Source organism: Ananas comosus, linkage group 18 (genome assembly GCF_001540865.1).
Source record: "Ananas comosus cultivar F153 linkage group 18, ASM154086v1, whole genome shotgun sequence".
NCBI lineage: Eukaryota > Viridiplantae > Streptophyta > Magnoliopsida > Poales > Bromeliaceae > Ananas > Ananas comosus.
This window is the reverse complement of record NC_033638.1, coordinates 8434406-8453245: the sequence shown is the minus strand read 5'-3', so window position 1 is coordinate 8453245 and position 18840 is coordinate 8434406. Positions and strand designations below refer to the sequence as shown.

The window sequence follows — 18840 nt, the reverse complement described above, 5'->3', positions numbered from 1 at the left end:
TTATAGTTGAGTTAAGAGGTTTATTTCTATTATTTTTTATAGATAAATATACAAATGTAGAGAAAGAGAGAGATAGTCCGACTGGGATACTATTAATAGTACTAAGCATTTGATGCTATTAAGTTTTCCGTCTTTAGATTTAATCCTTTTACTATTTTTACCCGTTAAATTATACTATTAGACCAATAACTCACTCAACCCTAGGGGCGCATATCATCCTAATCGTATATTTTTTCATCCAAGGGCTAAAAACCTAATAGCACAAAACGCTTGATGCTATTAATAGTATTCCAACCGAGGTATATATATATATAAAATTAAGCTCCTATGTTTTAAAAGTACCATGTTATTGGTACTTGTAGATTTTTAGCCATTGGATTAAGAGATGTGCGGTTAGGATGATGTGGGCTCCCTAGGGTTGAGTGGGTGGTTGGTTGAATAGTATAAACTAATAGTTGAAAATGATCCGAGGAGTAGATTTAACGGTAAAAACTTACAAGCACCAAGTGTTTGGTGCTTTTACAAGCACCATGGCTGGACTCTATATATATATATATATTAGCCTAGTTCTATATTAGTATATTAATCTAATGGCCAAAAACTTGGTAGCACCAATGACTTGGTGCTATTAATAGTATATTAGCCTAGTTCTATATTAGTCTGGCTACTATGCTATTAATAGCACGAAGCATATATTAGATTGCCCACTTTTACTACTTTTACCATCTAGATTACCGCTTTTTGAACCATCGTGGTTCACGAAGCACGATAATTATCGTATCATCGACCTGAGATAATCTTGATCCGATTATATGATAATTATCGTGGTTCAGTGACCACGATGGTTCAAAAACCGGTAACCTAATTCTCTACACGACAATCCTACTAGACCCGGGCGATCCCAACTCACCCACCAACCAACTTATCATACTAGATTGCCCACTTTTACTACTTTTACCATCTAGATTACCGTCTTTTGAACCATCGTGGNTACTATGCTATTAATAGCACGAAGCATATATATATATATATATATATATTCGTATACTATCGATAGCACGGAGGCTTCCGTGCTACCAAGTTGTTTTCAATAATGCGGCTTCCAAATCGACAATCGGCTCCGTTAGACTTGATCTATACTATTAAAAATATTTAAAAATTAAATTTAATGATTTTTCGATATCATTTGACTAGTGATTAAAAGGTCTGAAAATTGACAATTTTAATGGTCGATGTGATGCGTTTGTGAATTTAACAGTGTAAAACAATTCAAATATGATGAAATTTATCAAATTTTTTTTTTCCATTATTTAGAGTAAGATTAATATCTCTGATTTTAAATTCAAATCTTTTATCATCATTTTTTATGATATATATATATATATGGAGAGAGAGAGAGAGAGTGAGAGTTGAGCTAGAATACTCTCAAAAGCACCAAGGGAGTGGTGCTTTTGAGTTTTTAGCCTTTGGATGGAGAGATGTAGGGTTGGGATGATGGTGGTAGGTGGAATAGTGTTTAATCCAAGGGTTATTAGTAATCAAAGAGTAGAGCAAAGGGCTAGAAAGTTAGAAACACCAAAGGGTTGGTGATTCTAAAAATATTCTAGTTCAATTTTATATATATATATATATATATATATATATATATATATTTATTTCAAATCCTGTAGCATCACAAATAGAAGTTGCCCAAGTGGTGATAGGAATTCGCGGCTGCTGCATAATTCCATTGTTAAAGAAACTAATTTTGTGNGGTCTCGTGGGCTTATATATATATATATATATATATATATATATAATTAAGCTCCTATGCTTTTAAAAGTACCATGTTATTGGTACTTGTAGATTTTTAGCCATTGGATTAAGAGATATGCGGTTAGGATGATGTGGGCCCCCTAGGATTGAGTGGGTGGTTGGTTGAATAGTATAAACTAATTGTTGAAAATGATCCGAGGAGTAGATCTAACGGTAAAAAACTTACAAGCACCAAGTGCTTAGTGCTTTTACAAGCACCATGGCTGGACTCTATATATATATTAGCCTAGTTCTACATTAGTATATTAATCCAATGGCCAAAAACTTGATAGCATCAATGACTTGGTGCTATTAATAGTATATTAGCCTAGTTCTATATTAGTCTGGCTACTATGCTATTAATAGCACGAAGCATATATATATATATATATATATATTCGTATACTATCGATAGCACGGAGGCTTCCGTGCTACCAAGTTGTTTTCAATAATGCGGCTTCCAAATCGACAATCGGCTCCGTTAGACTTGATCTATNTTATTTCAAATCCTGTAGCATCACAAATAGAAGTTGCCCAAGTGGTGATAGGAATTCGCGGCTGCTGCATAATTCCATTGTTAAAGAAACTAATTTTGTGAAGCAAGGATTCGTCATCCAGCTTGGAAATTTGCTGCCAAGGTTTTGGCGTCATGACCAATTTCTTAAGATTTTTACGAGGGCAGAAGGTTCTCCAGTATTTCCTCCTGGAGTTCATGGATCTTCTTTTTCTCGTTAACACTGGTCTGCGTTTGTAAACTACGTCAATGTTAAAAATCCATCGATCTTCTTGTTCTTCCGAGATAGCCTCTTCGTCTTGTTTCACGTCCAATTCGGTGGATATTCATTCAGGAACTTTCTCAAATCCTTTGCGAACTTCTGGGCATCTTCTTCGTCGACAATGTTATGTTCGGACTTGCGTGTGCACCTCATAAAACATCTTGGAGCCTCCAGCTTTTTGGGTAGTATAATAATATAGGTTTGTGAGAGAATCCTAAGATGAGGTATTAATGGGCGAGTTTAGAAGGGTATACGTTTGTTCCTAGTGATGGTAGTGGTGATGGTTCTGATGATCAAACTTTCAACATCTTAAAGTAGTCCGATACCACCTGGAATGCAATTAAGGAACTACAGCCTAGTTCGTAGTGTGGTGGTTATAAACACTTTTCTAATGTTTTGTAAGGTCCAAAAAATATAGTAACTCTTCTAATCTTTCCTCCTTTTATGCAATAATGTATTTGGAATGGTCGACAGAGAGGCATTTAGGACTTCCCAAAATATAAAACAAGCACAAACTGGCCAAACAGCAAGTTAATCATTTTATGCATAGAAAGTGGATTTAGCCACAAAGATGACATTGCAGTATTGGAAAACTAAAAAACAGATAGGTAATGATGTGGCAATCATCTGAATTTTAATAGGGGTAAAAATGTATAAAACTTACTTCAACTATCATCCGCTTTGATTTAGCTATCTAAACTTTGATTTTACTACCCAACCCTTTGATTTATTTGATTTGAACTAATTAGCGACTCTTTAAGTTTAAAATTGAATACTATTTATCTTTACGGGTTTAATTAGCATATTTTATGCAATTTATATAACCATAAATTTATTAAAATAAGCAATTAGCTTAAATTTTGTATTGGAATGACCATCAAATGACTTAGGTAGTAAAATCAAAATTTTGATAGCTGAATCAAAATAATCCATAATTCAAGTAAGTTTTATACCTTTTTATCTTTCATAGATAATAATCATCCATAACATGTTACATGAACATAGACACAAGAATCAGAGAAACACTATTAGCATCAGAACGGCAGTTGAGCAAACATTTGACGGGGAAAAGAAGAGTCCAGTAAATTTTCATATGCATGAAAATAGAACTAGCATATAGTACAAAAGAGAACATAATTTGTAAAAGCAACTTGGTATTCTAACTTAGCATATAGTACAAAAGAGAACATAATTTTTAAAAGCAACTTGGTATTCTAACTTTCATGCTGATCGAATAAATTTAAACTAAACTTGAAAGGACCTTCATACATCACTATAATCAACATTCAAGCAATTTCTCACAGTACAGAGTTGGTTAAACACCATTCAAAGATGATAATATTCTAACAGAAACTCCGAAATTTTACAACCGGCTATTGACCCTACACTAGTCCTACATGAATTGCTGATAAATTTCAGGTAAAACTTCAGAGGGCTTGCTATAAAATCTATAAGGCCATTTGATGGATAGAGTTTTATATAATACATCTTCTCTGTAGCAATTAGATATTTTTGCTAATGAAACATTGAAGTGTAAAGAAAACAAAAATCATCATCAACGAGCATGATGTGATACACTAATAGCACCTAAATCACCGTTGGTAAGTGGTAGAGAAGATAATGGATTTAGCACCATAGTAGATCAAAACAAGAGATTTGAGGACACAGAACCGAATATACAGAACTTCAAACCTTTTCAGATCCTAACCTTGTGGGTTTGTCAAGGCTTAACCACCGCCAAAATATACCATGCTTAAGGTTCAGCAAAAAGAGCCTCTACACTTGGACGACTCGCATAAGCACTTTTTAATTCTCCGGGATCCAAAGCTGCCTCCTGCCTCCTCATTACCAACTTGATCTTTCGTGAGACCATAATCATAAGTTAGCTCTGTCATGGGAGGAATGTGCTTAATCGCAAAGAACATAATATGCGGATATCCGTCATCGCCGTGATCATAGAGAACCGGTTGCCAAAATACGTTAGGAGTGCAACTGTGGTTCATAAAGCGAGATACATTGCCAACATTTTTTGCACTTATGATAATCGGTAATGGCTTAGAGGTCTCACTTAAGTCAACCCGACTAGGTTCGCCTAGTAACTCCGGTCCGTAGTTCCATCTGAAAGTTGGGTCAGCATGCATGGTTTGAAAGATGTACTCATCTTCTTCTCCATATTCATTTGTTCTTATCCTATCTATCACTTCACCTGTATATTCACAAACAAAGGTGCCCGCTCGAATGGGCTCCCAACAACGAAGGCCCCATCCACGATCTTTGGTCTTGAACACTTCAAAATGAAGCGGACTACTCTTTTGCGTCAGTCTATTTCGGCAATTAACAAAGCACCTACAGGATTCGTTGCACTCATATATAACTGACCTTCGACTGATAAGTATCCCTGTTGAGCTGTAAGGAAGCTCACCACTATTATGTTGCGAACAAGAGCAATTGGCATCACCAGGGAGGCATACATTAGTGCACAAACAACCCTGCAAGCTTTTCATAGAGCTTAAAGGACTCAAATACTTAACCCTAGTGCTATATGTGAAATGGGCAGGTCCCTTCTCATTATCGATTTCGTTTACAAGGCAAACGGGTCTACTTTCCATCCCAGAAGACATATCAGAAAGAATAACTTTCCCTCTTGAAGAAGGATTTTCCCTCCATTTTTCAGTCATTTTCCATACTGCAATCGCATCGGGCTGGTCCGGCTCTCTCACTAACTTATACTTGAATACATTGAAGCCTGACTTCCTTTTCTCGATCCACGATTCCCGTATCTTATAGAGACCATCATAAATGTATATCTTCCCCGTCGGACAGCTAAAATCCTTAGCACTACGTATAACCCTAATCTCATTGCCCCTATGCAAGCTCCTCTCTAAAGCTAAATTGCCTCTTTCGAGCTTTTGGTCGTCCTTGCTAGAAGCCCCCTGGCCACTATAAATCAGAACATCCACATTCTCCTCGGCATTCTCATACACACCGGCAGAAACAACACTAAGCGCAACCGTATCATCTTCATCACCAAATCTGTAGTTCACATAATCAATGCCCGCAATAAGTTGAGAGTTGAGACCGACCAAACACATCTCGACCCGAAAATAGAATATATCTCCGACTTCGACACCAGGCACTTGCCCTACCCTCTTCACTTTATTAGCCCTTAGCTCTTTGCTCATCATGATACTCCCGGCCTTCAAGTCGGGCCGATGCTTTACATCCTTTGCCCCCTCCAACTGCATGAGCCTTCTGCGGAGCGCATCGAAGGTCATGAGAACCACCTCCACGGACTCCCGCGATTCGTGCGAAGAACAGGCCAGCATCAAAAGTTCACTATCGACTTTCTTAGGCCTTTTGCGCTTTGACTTCTTCTTCTTGCTACCACCAGGCACAATGCCACCGCTAGTCAGACACCGCATAACCGTACCACCATTTTCCCCATTGAACGACGTAGACAAAGAAGGCGAATATTCCGTATCTGTAAAAGACCCATTCACAACGGCGAGCTCATCGATGTGGGCAGCTCTGTTTACTCCGTTCACAGAAACCGGATCGACCGGCGTGGGATTACAACTTTGGGGTGCTTTACAAGTTGCATATAGAGAAGAAAACCCCGAAGGGAACGCCGAATTGGTCGCAAACGAACCGTAGGGTGAGAAGCAAAGAAGAGAAGGGGCTTCAGGAGGGGTGAATGTGTTGAACCCCAATGGAAGCGCCGCGGGGAACATCGGCGACAGGGTTCGCAAGGGTTTCACATCCAAAACCCCCGGATCATTACCGAAAACGGGATTAGGAATCGAACAACCATCCATTGTAGCATAAACTCTATATGAATTCCAATTTGCTACTACATGAAACTCCTCACAATTCACATGAAGCTGAAGAAAAAGTCAAGTAGAACAAATTAAATGTCAAATCCAAAACTAGTCGATCTATGTAGCAAAAATGATGAGGAAAAAAGGGGGAAAAATCATCGAAAACTCGATTTGAGCACTCAAAATGAGCAAAATCGGATTGGGATCAAACAGATATTTGATTCGATCGTTAGAACACAGTGGCGGTGATTACCTCAAATGGCGCGATGCGTTGTGTCTCTAGGGTTTTGGAACTCTCGGAATCGGGGAGATTTTGATTCGAAATTGGTAAGAGACTATAATGTTCGCTCCCGACTCCTCTTCATTCAAGTAGTTTTGGGTTTTTTTTTTCCTTTTTTTTTTTTTTCAGGGTGTTTTGTTCGACAATTTAAGCTTTTCTTTTTTTCTGTTTTAATTTAATTTGGTCTTTTTCTATAGTTTCTTTTTTGAAAAAAAAAAAGTCTAGGGAACCCTGTACTTTAGATAATTATTAAAACACCCCTGATCTTTTAAATTCTTTCAGATAGCTCAACCTACTGCTCTTCTCAGTCAAAATTACTAATTATACAACTATTTTGATTGCGCAATAAAATGTTAAAACACAAAACAAACTATATTTTATTCTAACACATTAAAAAAAATAAAAAATATCGATAATTTCACCGTATGCTTCAGTTAAGATGCTTAATATTTAGAAGAGAAAAAATAAAATTATTTTATGTTTTAAAATATACAAAATTATTTGCAAAATATGTAATTAAAACAGCTGTTCAATTAGTAACTTAATTGAGACAATTCGCTAAGGACTAAATGGTTGATATCTAAAATCCTGAGTTTGAAAATTATTTGTTTTACATCAAACTTTAAACAGTCCAAAATTAGAACTTTAAAAATAATATTTGCAAAAGTGCTTATAGTTTAGAGCTCTTTGTACATGTTTTAATTTTCTTTTATTTTGTTGTGTACTATTTTTGGGTGAGCGTTTATGGGCTTATGGGCACAAATAATTGTTTAATAATTTCATCATTGTGCAACCCACTTTGGGCTCTCTCCCTTTGCCGCTGATTAAATTTTAATAAAATTAAAGTAAAAGAAAATAAAAATAAATTATTTTATATTTATTAATATAATTATTATATTAATTATGTCTTAATCACACTAGTTTGGTCTCTCATTTTGGGTACATTTGAATGCTAGAACAATAAAAAAATATATAAAAAAATTTAGATGCCCCTCTTATATTTTTGAAATTTGTAAACTTAAATTTATTATGGCCAATTTGCATAAAAAATCCACTTATTTTGGGCTTTTGCAAAATCGGGTCACCTTTTTCGTTTTTGCAGATTCGGTCCGCTTTTTCAGCAAANCGTACTACAAATGTGATTCAATGCATGTCAAATCATTTAATGCACTTTTATTATATTGTATAATGTTATATAATATTTTTAATATGTTATATACATGTTTGCCACGTATAAAATGTGATAAATATGTATATAAAAGTGGTAAACATATTTACAACGTGATAATATTCTCTTACAACGTGGTAAATCTACACACAACGTGAGAAAGAAAAACTTTTAATTTAAAGTAATGTATAATTTATTTCACAGTTTGAAGAACCTTTACTGTTGACGATTCGGTATTAATGTACATGGAAAGAGCACTTTGCTCTTTAGAGTAAGTTTTCTTTTATTTTTTTATTTCTTATTAATCATTCTACTTTCTCACGTTGTAGGAAAGTTTATCACGTTGTTCGAGAAGTTTGATCACGTTATAGACATATTCATCACGTTGTATGCGTAACAATTATGTGTAAAATGTATTAAAAATGTGATTTAATGTATGTCAAATTATATAATGCGCTTTTATTATACGTTGTATATTATATTATTTGACATACATTAATTAAATCACACTTTTAGTATGTTTTACACATAATTGTTACGTATACAACGTGATGAATATGTCTATAACGTGATAAAACTTCTCCAACAACGTGATAAACTATCCTACAACGTGAGAAAGTAGAATAATTAATAAGAAATAAAAAAAATAAAAGAGAACTTACTCCAAAGAGCAAAGTGCTCTTTCCATGTACGTACATTAATACTAAATCGTCAACAGTAAAGGTTCTTCAAAATGTAAAGTAAATTATACGTTACTTTAAATTAAAAGTTTTTCTTTCTCACGTTGTGTGTAGATTTACCACGTTGTAAAAGAGTATTATCACGTTGTAAATGTCTTTACCACATTTATATACATATTTACCACATTTTATACGTGGCAAACATGTATATAACATATTAAAAATATTATATAACATTATATAATATAATAAAAACATATTATATGATTTGACATGCATTGAATCACATTTTTAGTACGTTTTACACATAATTGTTACATATACAACGTGATGAATATGTCTATAACGTGATAAAACTTCTCTAACAACGTGATAAACTATCCTATAACGTGAGAAAGTAGAATAATTAATTAGAAATAAAAAAAATAAAAAAGAACTTACTCCAAAAAGCAAAGTGCTCTTTCCATGTACGTACATTAATACCGAATCATAAACAATAAAAGTTCTTCAAAATATAAAATAAATTATACGTTATTTTAAATTAAAAATTTTTCTTTCTCACGTTGTGTGTAGATTTACCACGTTGTAAGAGAGTATTATCACGTTATAAATGTGTTTACCACATTTATAGACATATTTATCACATTTTATACGTGGCAAACATGTATATAACATATTAAAAATATCATACAACATTATATAATATAATAAAAACACATTATATGATTTGACACGCATTAAATCACATTTTCAGTACGTTTTACAAATAATTATTACGTATACAACGTAATAAATATGTCTATAACGTAATAAAACTTCTCGAACAACGTGATAAACTCTCCTATAACGTGAGAAAGTAGAATAATTAATTAGAAATAAAAAAAATAAAAGAGAACTTACTCTAAAGAACAAAATGTTCTTTCCATGTACGTATATTAATACCGAATTGTCAACAGTAAAGGTTCTTCAAAATATGTATTACCGAATCGTCAACATAAAAAGATCTGTAAATTTCATATATTAAAAATACTTAAAACTTTCTCCCCATTAAACCAGTAGGAAGACTTTTAAGCCAGGCTTAGACGTTTTTGATTTTTCCACCGGGTGAAAACGTTTTCGCGTTTTAATCACCTAAAAAATACGTTTAACCGGAAAATACATAGGTCGCCATTTATTATTTACCGGTTAAACGTATTTTTTAGGTGAATAAAACCCGAAAACGTTTTAGCCCAGTGGAAAAAGCAAAAACGTCTAAGCCAGGCAAAAAAGTCGTTTGACTGGTTTTAAAAATGTATTAACAATGCATATGTTGCACTAATTATACAGATATTGCACTATTTTGAAGAGATTGTTGCACTATTTGAGAGGATATTGCACTCTTTCATCTTATTAATTAATCTTTATTTTTTTTATTTTCTCTTGAATGAGGTTTCTCGTTTCACGAGAAAGGTACATGCATGTAATTAGTAGTTGTCATTTCCAAAAAGTTTTACATTTCATTTAATATGCAATGAAATTTAATTTTCAAAAAGAAAGAGTGCAACACACATCTAAATGGTGCAACATTTTCTCATAATAGTGCAACATTTACAGAAATGGTGCAAATATATGTATAAATAGTGTAAAATATGCACCGTTTGTACATATATTGTATAATTTTTATAATATATTGTAATATATTATATTATTTTTGTATAATATACTAAACTGTACGTAACTTAGTGTAAAAATCATGCAAAATGTGTATTAACAATGTATATGTTGCACTACTTATACAGATATTGCACTATTTTGAAGAGATTGTTGCACTATTTGAGAAGATATTGCACTCTTTCATCTATTAATTAATCTTTATTTTTTTTATTTTCTCTTGAATGAGATTTCTCGTTTCACGAGAAAGGTACATGCATGTAATTATGGCTTAGTAATTGTCATTTCCAAGAAGTTTTATATTTTATTTAATATGCAATAAAATTTAATTTTTAAAAAGAAAGAGTGCAACACACATCTAAATGGTGCAACATTCTCTCATAATAGTGCAATATTTACACAAATGGTGTAAATATCTATACAAATAGTGTAAAATATGCACCGTTTGTACATATATTGTATAATTTTTATAGTATGTTGTAATATAATATATTATTTTTGCGTAATATACTAAACCGTGTAATTTAGTGTAAAAGTCATACAAAATATTTATTAACAATGCATATGTTGCATTATTTATACAGATATTGCACTATTTTGAAGAGCTTATTGCACTATTTGAAAGGATATTGCACTCTTTTATTTTACTAATTATTCTTTATTCTTTTTATTTTTTCTTGAATGAGATTTCTCGTTTCACGAGAAAGGTACATGCATATAATTATGATTTAGCAGTTGTCATTTCCAAAAAATTTTACACTTTATTTAATATGGAATGAAATTTAATTTTCAAAAAGAAAGAGTGTAACACACATCTAAATAGTGCAATATCCTCTCATAATAGTGTAACATTTACACAAATTGTGTAAATATCTGTACAAATAGTGTAAAATATGCACCGTTTATACATATATTGTATAATTTTTATAGTATGTTGTAATATTATATATTATTTTTTCGTAATATACTAAATTATGCGTAATTTAGTGTAAAAATTATGCAAAATGTGTATTAACAATGTATATGTTGCACTACTTATACAGATATTGCACTATTTTGAAAAGTTTGTTGCACTATTTGAGAGGATGTTGCACTCTTTCATCTTATTAATTATTCTTTTTTTTTATTTTCTCTTGAATGAGGTTTTTCGTTTCACGAGAAAGGTACATGTAATAATGACTTAGTAGTTGTCATTTCAAGAAGCTTTATACTTAGTGACTTAACAGTTGTATTTTTTAGGCATTTAAAGCATATAATTTTTATGCATTTTGACAGAAGGGTAGTTTGGTCATCCTTCTGAAAATTCGGTCCGAATCTGCAAAAACTAAAAATGTGGCCCACTTTTGCAAAAGCGCAAAATTAGTGGATTTTTTATGCAAATTGGCCTATATAAAAACTAAATTTTATCAATAATATTTTGAAAATAAAAATGTATGAAACCTCCCCACATATAAGACGTTCGTAATAGCCTCCTCAACTTAAATTTTTTAGAATTATTATTATTTTTTTTCAAATTGACACTTTTTTTTTAACTTTTTGAATTTCTATAATTAAGTAATTTTATCAATTAAACTGGAGAATTAGTCTAACTCATAAATAATTTTATCAAATTTAATAATCTTTCTAAAATGCAAAACTAAAATAATAAATAATTAGAACTAATACCTGTTAAAAATATGCCTTCTTTTGAATTTGGGTCAAGTCAAACTAATTAACTCATTAAGCTGGTTTAGGATCACACGCATTAGAACCATAATCGATTTATGCTTCTCACAGGCCAAGTCCAATTGATATTTGTTGACTCGTTGACCGGGCTAATATACCTATATATATGTGGAAAAATTTTAGAATTCATCCGTTATATTAGAGACATGACATTTTTAATCAATCAAATAATTTTTTTAAAAAATTATTCGTCACATTTGTTGGTTTAACTGGGTCAGTATCCTGCCCTGTGGCTGGAGGTCATATTGGGCTGAGTCACGTTCAAAATGACATGAGGTTGGATAGGCCGAGTCATATTCGAAGTGGCATAAGGCCGCGTGGGCCGAGTCACAATTGAAATCCGTGGGCACTGTATCTGTACGCTTTAAGTGAATTGATTGCGTATTTCTAACAGCTCGAGCTTTTGAGATTAATAGTTAACGCCAACGATCTGACAAGTGGTATCAGAGCCAGAGGTCACGGGTTCGATTCCCACATGCTGCAAATGTGTGTAGATGCTGGAGGGAGGATTGTTGGTTTAAATGGGCCAGCATCCTGCCCTGTGGCGGGAGGTCATGTTGGGCCGAGTCACGTTCGAAATGACATGAGGTTGGGTAGGCCGAGTCATGTTCGAGGTGGTGTAAGGCCGCGTGGGTCGAGTCACAATTAAGACCCATGAGCGCTGTATCTGTACACTTTAAGTGAATTAGTTGCGTATTTCTAACAGCTCGAACTTTTGGAATATAATATAAACTTTCTCGTATATATGATTGCGTACGGATATAACATTGAGGCCAATTAATTAGCGTCACGTGCAAGGCCAATTAATCAAGGTTGTTGGCCCGGCAGTACGGCAGCAGCAAGGAGGTGCACGACACGCATGCGACGACTGATTGAAGTCGGCAGCAAAGCGACGATTCTCGACCAATTTTCTGAACATGTCGGATCCATCGATGCAAGAGCATAAAGGATTTGATCAGAGTTTTCTATATTTTTTAATTTGTTCTTCTTATTTTTACGAAAAAAAATTTTCAGTATTTTTCTGAAATTTGCAGTGGAACAAGAGAAAGTTAAAATTCACCGTAAGGCTTTTAATTTTTTATTCGGAGAAGGCACAGCATGTAAGTTTGTATTTTCTATTTTTTCATATAATGGAATATATTTTTCTCGCTGTCTCGTGGACGTAGGCAATTGCTGAACCGCACAAATCTTGGTCTTTTTTTTCTATATTTTTTTTCTTACCGTTTGTTCGAATTTTGTTATTCTTTCGTGCTTATTTATTGATAGCGTATGACGAACGATCCATGCAGTTTACAATAATACCGACTTAACTAACTAAAACAACTTAAATTTAAAAAATTAAATTGATCTCAATAAAAAAAATTTAATTGAGAATGCCGTACAAGTGATGGGATGTCCCTACTTGCCTTCAAATTTTAAACACTCTTTAACCTAAAAATATTTAAATCTAAATTTTAATATCATATTGAATATTCAATGTTTTAAAATTCAGCTCAAATTGGCCGCTTCCATTGGGCCAACCGGAATCAATTAATAAAACGGTTTGGTTCAATCCCTTTAACCGGATAAATTAAAAAATTCACTCTGTATCGTTCGATCCGACGGTTCAACCACCAAACCGGTATAGATCTCACCAAATCAAATGAATTTTATTTTTATTTTTACCTTTTTTTGTTCATTTAGTATACTTAATTATTTTATTTACGATTGATTTTTGCTAATTTTATTTTCTGTTATAAAAAATAAAACTTAAAAATTTTGTATCTACTTAATTTAGTCTAAAAAAATCAGTATTTCATAATTAGATATGATATTAAAATAATAATAAAAATAATAATTATTAAATATTTATGATGTTATGTTGACGTAACCTAATAATATTTTTAGATCACTGTAAAAACCAATGTTTAAAATGTTGTGAATAACAACAAACATTAGAATTTGGACATCATTAAACTGCTAACGACGTTGTTGACTTAACAAGCGAAAGTTGGTCAAAAGAAGCGCTTTTGTCAACTTAAGATAAGAAAAGAAATACCCAACACTTCCCCATTCTAATCCCTTGCCCAACTTTTTAGTTACAAAATTTATAATTTTTTATTCCTTAGGAAACAGATTAGGAAACTTCGTACATTAACGAAGAAAAAGAAATTTCAAATTTCTCTCCCCCAAGTTGAAAAGCAAAATTTAGTATCTTATATTGCAGTAAATTATGACAAATTTAGTACCTTATTATTTCTTTTTGACATTTTATTATATAAAAGTAAACAAATTGAACACTCTACAAAATTTAACTTTTCATATTTATCTCTTCAAAAGTTTTAATATTTTTAAATAGACACTTGGTATTATGATCTTTTAGAAAAATATAGTTAATTATAGGTAAAATACTTAATTCTAATTAGTGAATTAGGTAAATTGATCTTTTTATCCTCTATTATTTGTAATGGTATAAAAAATGACTGTTAAAAATTTTTAAGAGAATATTTCTGTATAATTCTAACAGTTGGAGTTTTTGGAAGAATATATTTGTAATGGTAAAAATGTTAATTTTTTTTATCTTCTATTAAAAAAAATAGTACTCTAATGGTAGCAAATCAGAGTGATAAATATAAATATTATTAAATTTTTGTAGAGATAAATATGAAAAATTAAACTTCGTAGAAATATATTTACTATTCGATATGTTTATAGGAAGCTGTATGCAATTAACACATAAAAAATACACACTCTTAATAATATATATTTGTTTTATATATTTATATTGTAAACAAACTTGAATAATAGCTTGGCCACAATTTGAATACTCTATTTATAAAATTTACAAAAAAAAAAATGAAATTTAATGGAAAATTTCAATTCTCTTTGGATTCCCAAATGCGTACGCCGTTTTTATAAAACAGTTTGAATAATTGAATGGGTCAAGTTTAATAAATTTCTCATTTCTTAGCCCCTAAATTTTGTGGAATTTGCGTAAAAAAAAACGAGATAAAAAAACGACTCTTATGTATGAAAAGGGTGGATACGTCTTTGACTGAGCGATAATGGTCAAAAAAGAAGATCTTTTTTAACACTCTTTTGTGAAAATGTATAGACACCCCTAATCTATAGTCTATTCCGAGAAAGACACCCCCAAATTTCTTTCTTTTTGGAACTAAGTAGATTTGATAAGAAATTAATAGTTCAAATTTTAAAAATTTAATTATATTTTAATAAAAAAATGGGTGAATTAACAGTTAAGAACTAATAATAAAAACTTAATTAAAAAAAATAGAAGTTGAGGGATCATAGTGAAATAAAACAAAATACAAGCCGAGGCCCTTGCTTCCAAAATCACTGTAGTTGAAGGGTTATGCTTCATTTTTACCTACAATTCTTTTTTTCCCTGCTCTCTTTGTATTTCCTTTTAAGAGAATTGGATTGAGAGAGAGAGAGAGAGAGAGAGAGAGAGAGAGGGATTGGGGATTTGGTCACATGGGGAATTTGTGTGGGAGCTCTGCGAAATGCGCCAATGCTTCTTCTCCTTTGGCCTCGAGTAAGGAATTGTTTTTTTACATGATTTTCTGAGGGTTTAAAAAAAAAAAAAATTTTCATTTGTGTTTTGAGTAGAGGATTTGTACGAGGTAGTTGTTGTGCGAACCCATTTGATAATTTCATGGTTACCAATACGCTTATGGGTTTTTTATTAATCTTTTTGTTCAACGATTGATGATGGAGAAATTTTAAAACCGAATTTTTCTACTCCCCTTCATTTTCGCCGAGTTTTTTTTTTTTTTGGGGTATTGAAGTTGTGAATTTTGGTTAATTTTGTAGATGTGCTCTAATTAGTATTTTGTATGTTGTTTTCTCTTTTTTTTTTTCCATTGATTTGTTGTTGTGAAGAAACAAAATTTTGAATTGCAAAGCTGAGAAATTGAGTAAAAATTGCTCCTTTTTTCGTTTTTTTTGGCCTCTTCAACTATTAACTCAATGTGAGGTGTTAATCACCCAATTTAAGAATCTATATTATTAGCACGGAACGAGTTCATGTAGCAAGAATAATGAGATGAAGTTCGAGAGAAATTAGAAATTTCGAAATTTTCCCCTGTAATTGTTGTTCTTTTATTTCTTTAGAAAATGTCGCGAAAGTACAGAGAAGAGAATAATTTAAGTACTCATTTCTCAAAAAAAAAAAAAGTACTCGTTGCAAAATTTGATTAAAGAATAAATGAAATACTCATAACGGCGCAACGATTAATATTTTGATTCTATTGAAGTAGTTTTTCGCACTTTATTTATCTAGATGAGTCTGATGAGATGTTGTGTTTTTGTATATTAGAATAAAGTGATATAAATGAAATAAATGAGGAAGTAGTAGTGAAGAAGTAATATAGCGGAAATTATGGTTTGTGATGCTACGTTGAATAAGAATTGATGAGGATAAGGGCATGCTATCCTTTTGGTAGTATTAGTGAGGCGACGCGGCTACGTTTTCATTTTCGCTTAATGTGGAAGTTAAGTCGAGTATACCAAACAGTGTTGCATTGAGTTTGCTCGGATTATAAGCAAAGAATACACGGTTATTGTAGTAAATGTTAGATGAACTGAGTTCTTATGAAACTGACAAAGAAGTGCGGCAAAATTGCGAGTTTTGTTTAACATGTTCGACTTTTTTCTGAGCTGCAACTTAAGGGCCGAGAAAATGACCAAATAGATGAACTGATGATAATAATAACATACTGTATTCTTTTTCTGTAATTATGTCTTCATTGTCGGATTTATATTCGAAATCATTTGCAGGATCTGTCATTGTCGGATTTGTATTCAGAAACTTTCACTTTTCCTGTTCTAATATGATTTATGAAGCCTAAGAAAAACTCCATTCTATGTCTCTCACCTGCAGAAACTTCGCTGCCTAGCAATACTACTTCCAACTCGACGAGTTCGAGCAAGACAACTCACAAAAGTTCGGTCAGTTCTCTTCCGTCATTCAAAAGTGAGGCATCGCCGGCAGTTAGCGTGAAATCATTCAGCCTGATTGAGCTCAAGTCGGCCACAAAGAACTTCGGTTCGAATTCATATCTCGGGGAAGGAGGGTTCGGCTGTGTATATAAAGGATGGATTGATGAGAACACCTTGGCCCCTACGAGGCCTGGGGCAGGGATTGTAGTCGCCATTAAGAAACTCAAAAGGGAAAGCTTTCAAGGGCATAAAGAATGGCTGGTATATCTTTTATCTTTTTTCTCTTTCCTTTTTTTCTCGTTAATTGGTGAACTTCGCACCTTACTTTACCCCTTCAATTGTACTCACAGGCCGAAGTTACCTATTTGGGCCAGCTTCGCCATGAAAATCTCGTAAAGCTCGTAGGATACTGCTCGGAGGCTGACAACAAGCTACTAGTGTATGAGTACATGCAACGAGGAAGCTTGGAGAATCATCTCTTCAGAAGTATGTTAATGTTCGCTCTTGCATTCGAACCTCTTCTTCACCGTCTCTCCCTCTTTTCTATCTCTACAAATAGTGCTATGAAGAGGGCAAAAGATTTTGTACTATTTGAATCTCTCCTGAGAGAGATAGATAGGATTAAGATACGCCTATATCTACACGAAACTAACTTTATACTTGAATTTTCGTTGCTTCAATGAGATTACTTAAATTTGTTTACCTTAAACATCTTATATTGTTTTTTTAGTTGAATTTGTCCTGAAACTGGCATACAACAATAAACATACTCAACTAGAAAATCTGAAAGTTCTTCATTAATTTGTTCTATTTTCAACAAAGTAGGAGTGGGTCCATGCGCAAAAGACGCTTCCAACATCTTTTAAACTAAATGAATTTGATTGTTTGGTTCGTCTATGACAGGAGGGGTGCAACCTGTTTCTTGGGCTATGCGGGTCAACATCGCCACCGACGTCGCTCGAGGGCTATCATTCTTACATCGCCTGGATACTCAAGTTATCTTCCGCGATTTAAAGTCCTCAAATGTCCTTCTTGATTCGGTACAGTTTCGGAGACTTGCAGATAATTCACTTGACATATTGAAATTCTGTTAAAACTGACATAGAAAGTAATTCTACAGGATTTCAGAGCAAAACTGTCAGATTTTGGCCTAGCTAGAAATGGTCCTACTGGAGATAAGTCGCATGTTTCAACTCGGGTTGTCGGAACCCGTGGCTATGCGGCTCCAGAATATATTGCTACAGGTTATACTCCGACTCATCCTCAATTTATACAACGCCGATAAATATGAATTTTATGTTCGCTGTTATATATTTAGAATGTATTCAAGTTGAGGTGGTGACACATTACGTCAGAGATGAAATTCCAGGAATAGGATAGTAGTGTTCAGTTCGAGAGTTCTTTTTTCCGCCCCTCAGAGCACGGTCCGATTTCGATGAACAGGGTCGGTTAGTGATAACTTTTTTTCTGACAATGTTTACATTTTTCTGCTAGGCCACTTATCCGTGAAGAGTGACATATACAGCTTCGGTGTAGTGCTATTAGAACTGTTATCCGGAAGGCGAGCACTGGATGAAGATCGAGGATCCACCGAAGAGACACTTGTGGACTGGGCTAAGCCGTATTTGAACGAGAGAAGGAAAATATTCAGAATCATGGACACGAGGCTCGAAGGTCAATACTCGAAGAGAGAGGCGCAGGCGATCGCGTCGCTTGCGTTGCAGTGCTTACACAGTGATCCGAAGAACAGGCCGAGCATGAGTGAGGTCCTACAAGTATTAGAAGATCTTAAGCAATCTAAAGATACTACTCTGTTACCGCCTCGAGCACACTCAAGGGAGTAGATATTGTTGCGATGATGCCGCATTTCTCCTATTTATGTAGCTTTGGAGGAATATGTGTAGTCATATTTCGTTTTTTTAAAGGTTTTAGGCGGAAATTATGTAAATGGTACGTAGAATGTATAATATATTTTGGGCACCTGAGGTTTTTGCTAGTTTTCATGTAA

General features: G+C 33.3%; 2 protein-coding genes across 2 annotated transcripts; one reads left to right on the top strand and one right to left on the bottom strand.

Annotated features, from left to right (window-relative positions):
- LOC109724234 (histone-lysine N-methyltransferase, H3 lysine-9 specific SUVH1-like) lies at nt 3833–6803 on the bottom strand. Its single transcript, XM_020252980.1, has 2 exons — nt 6642–6803; nt 3833–6451 (listed from the first exon to the last, which is right to left on the bottom strand). Exon 2 carries the CDS (start codon nt 6383–6385, stop codon nt 4331–4333), a length of 2055 nt encoding a protein of 684 aa, XP_020108569.1. The 5' UTR covers nt 6386–6451; nt 6642–6803; the 3' UTR covers nt 3833–4330.
- On the top strand, nt 15316–18840 carry LOC109724237 (probable serine/threonine-protein kinase PBL2). Its single transcript, XM_020252985.1, has 6 exons — nt 15316–15426; nt 16774–17093; nt 17183–17318; nt 17736–17872; nt 17953–18076; nt 18327–18840. The coding sequence occupies exons 1-6, from the start codon at nt 15366–15368 to the stop codon at nt 18674–18676; spliced, it is 1128 nt and encodes a 375-aa protein (XP_020108574.1). The 5' UTR covers nt 15316–15365; the 3' UTR covers nt 18677–18840.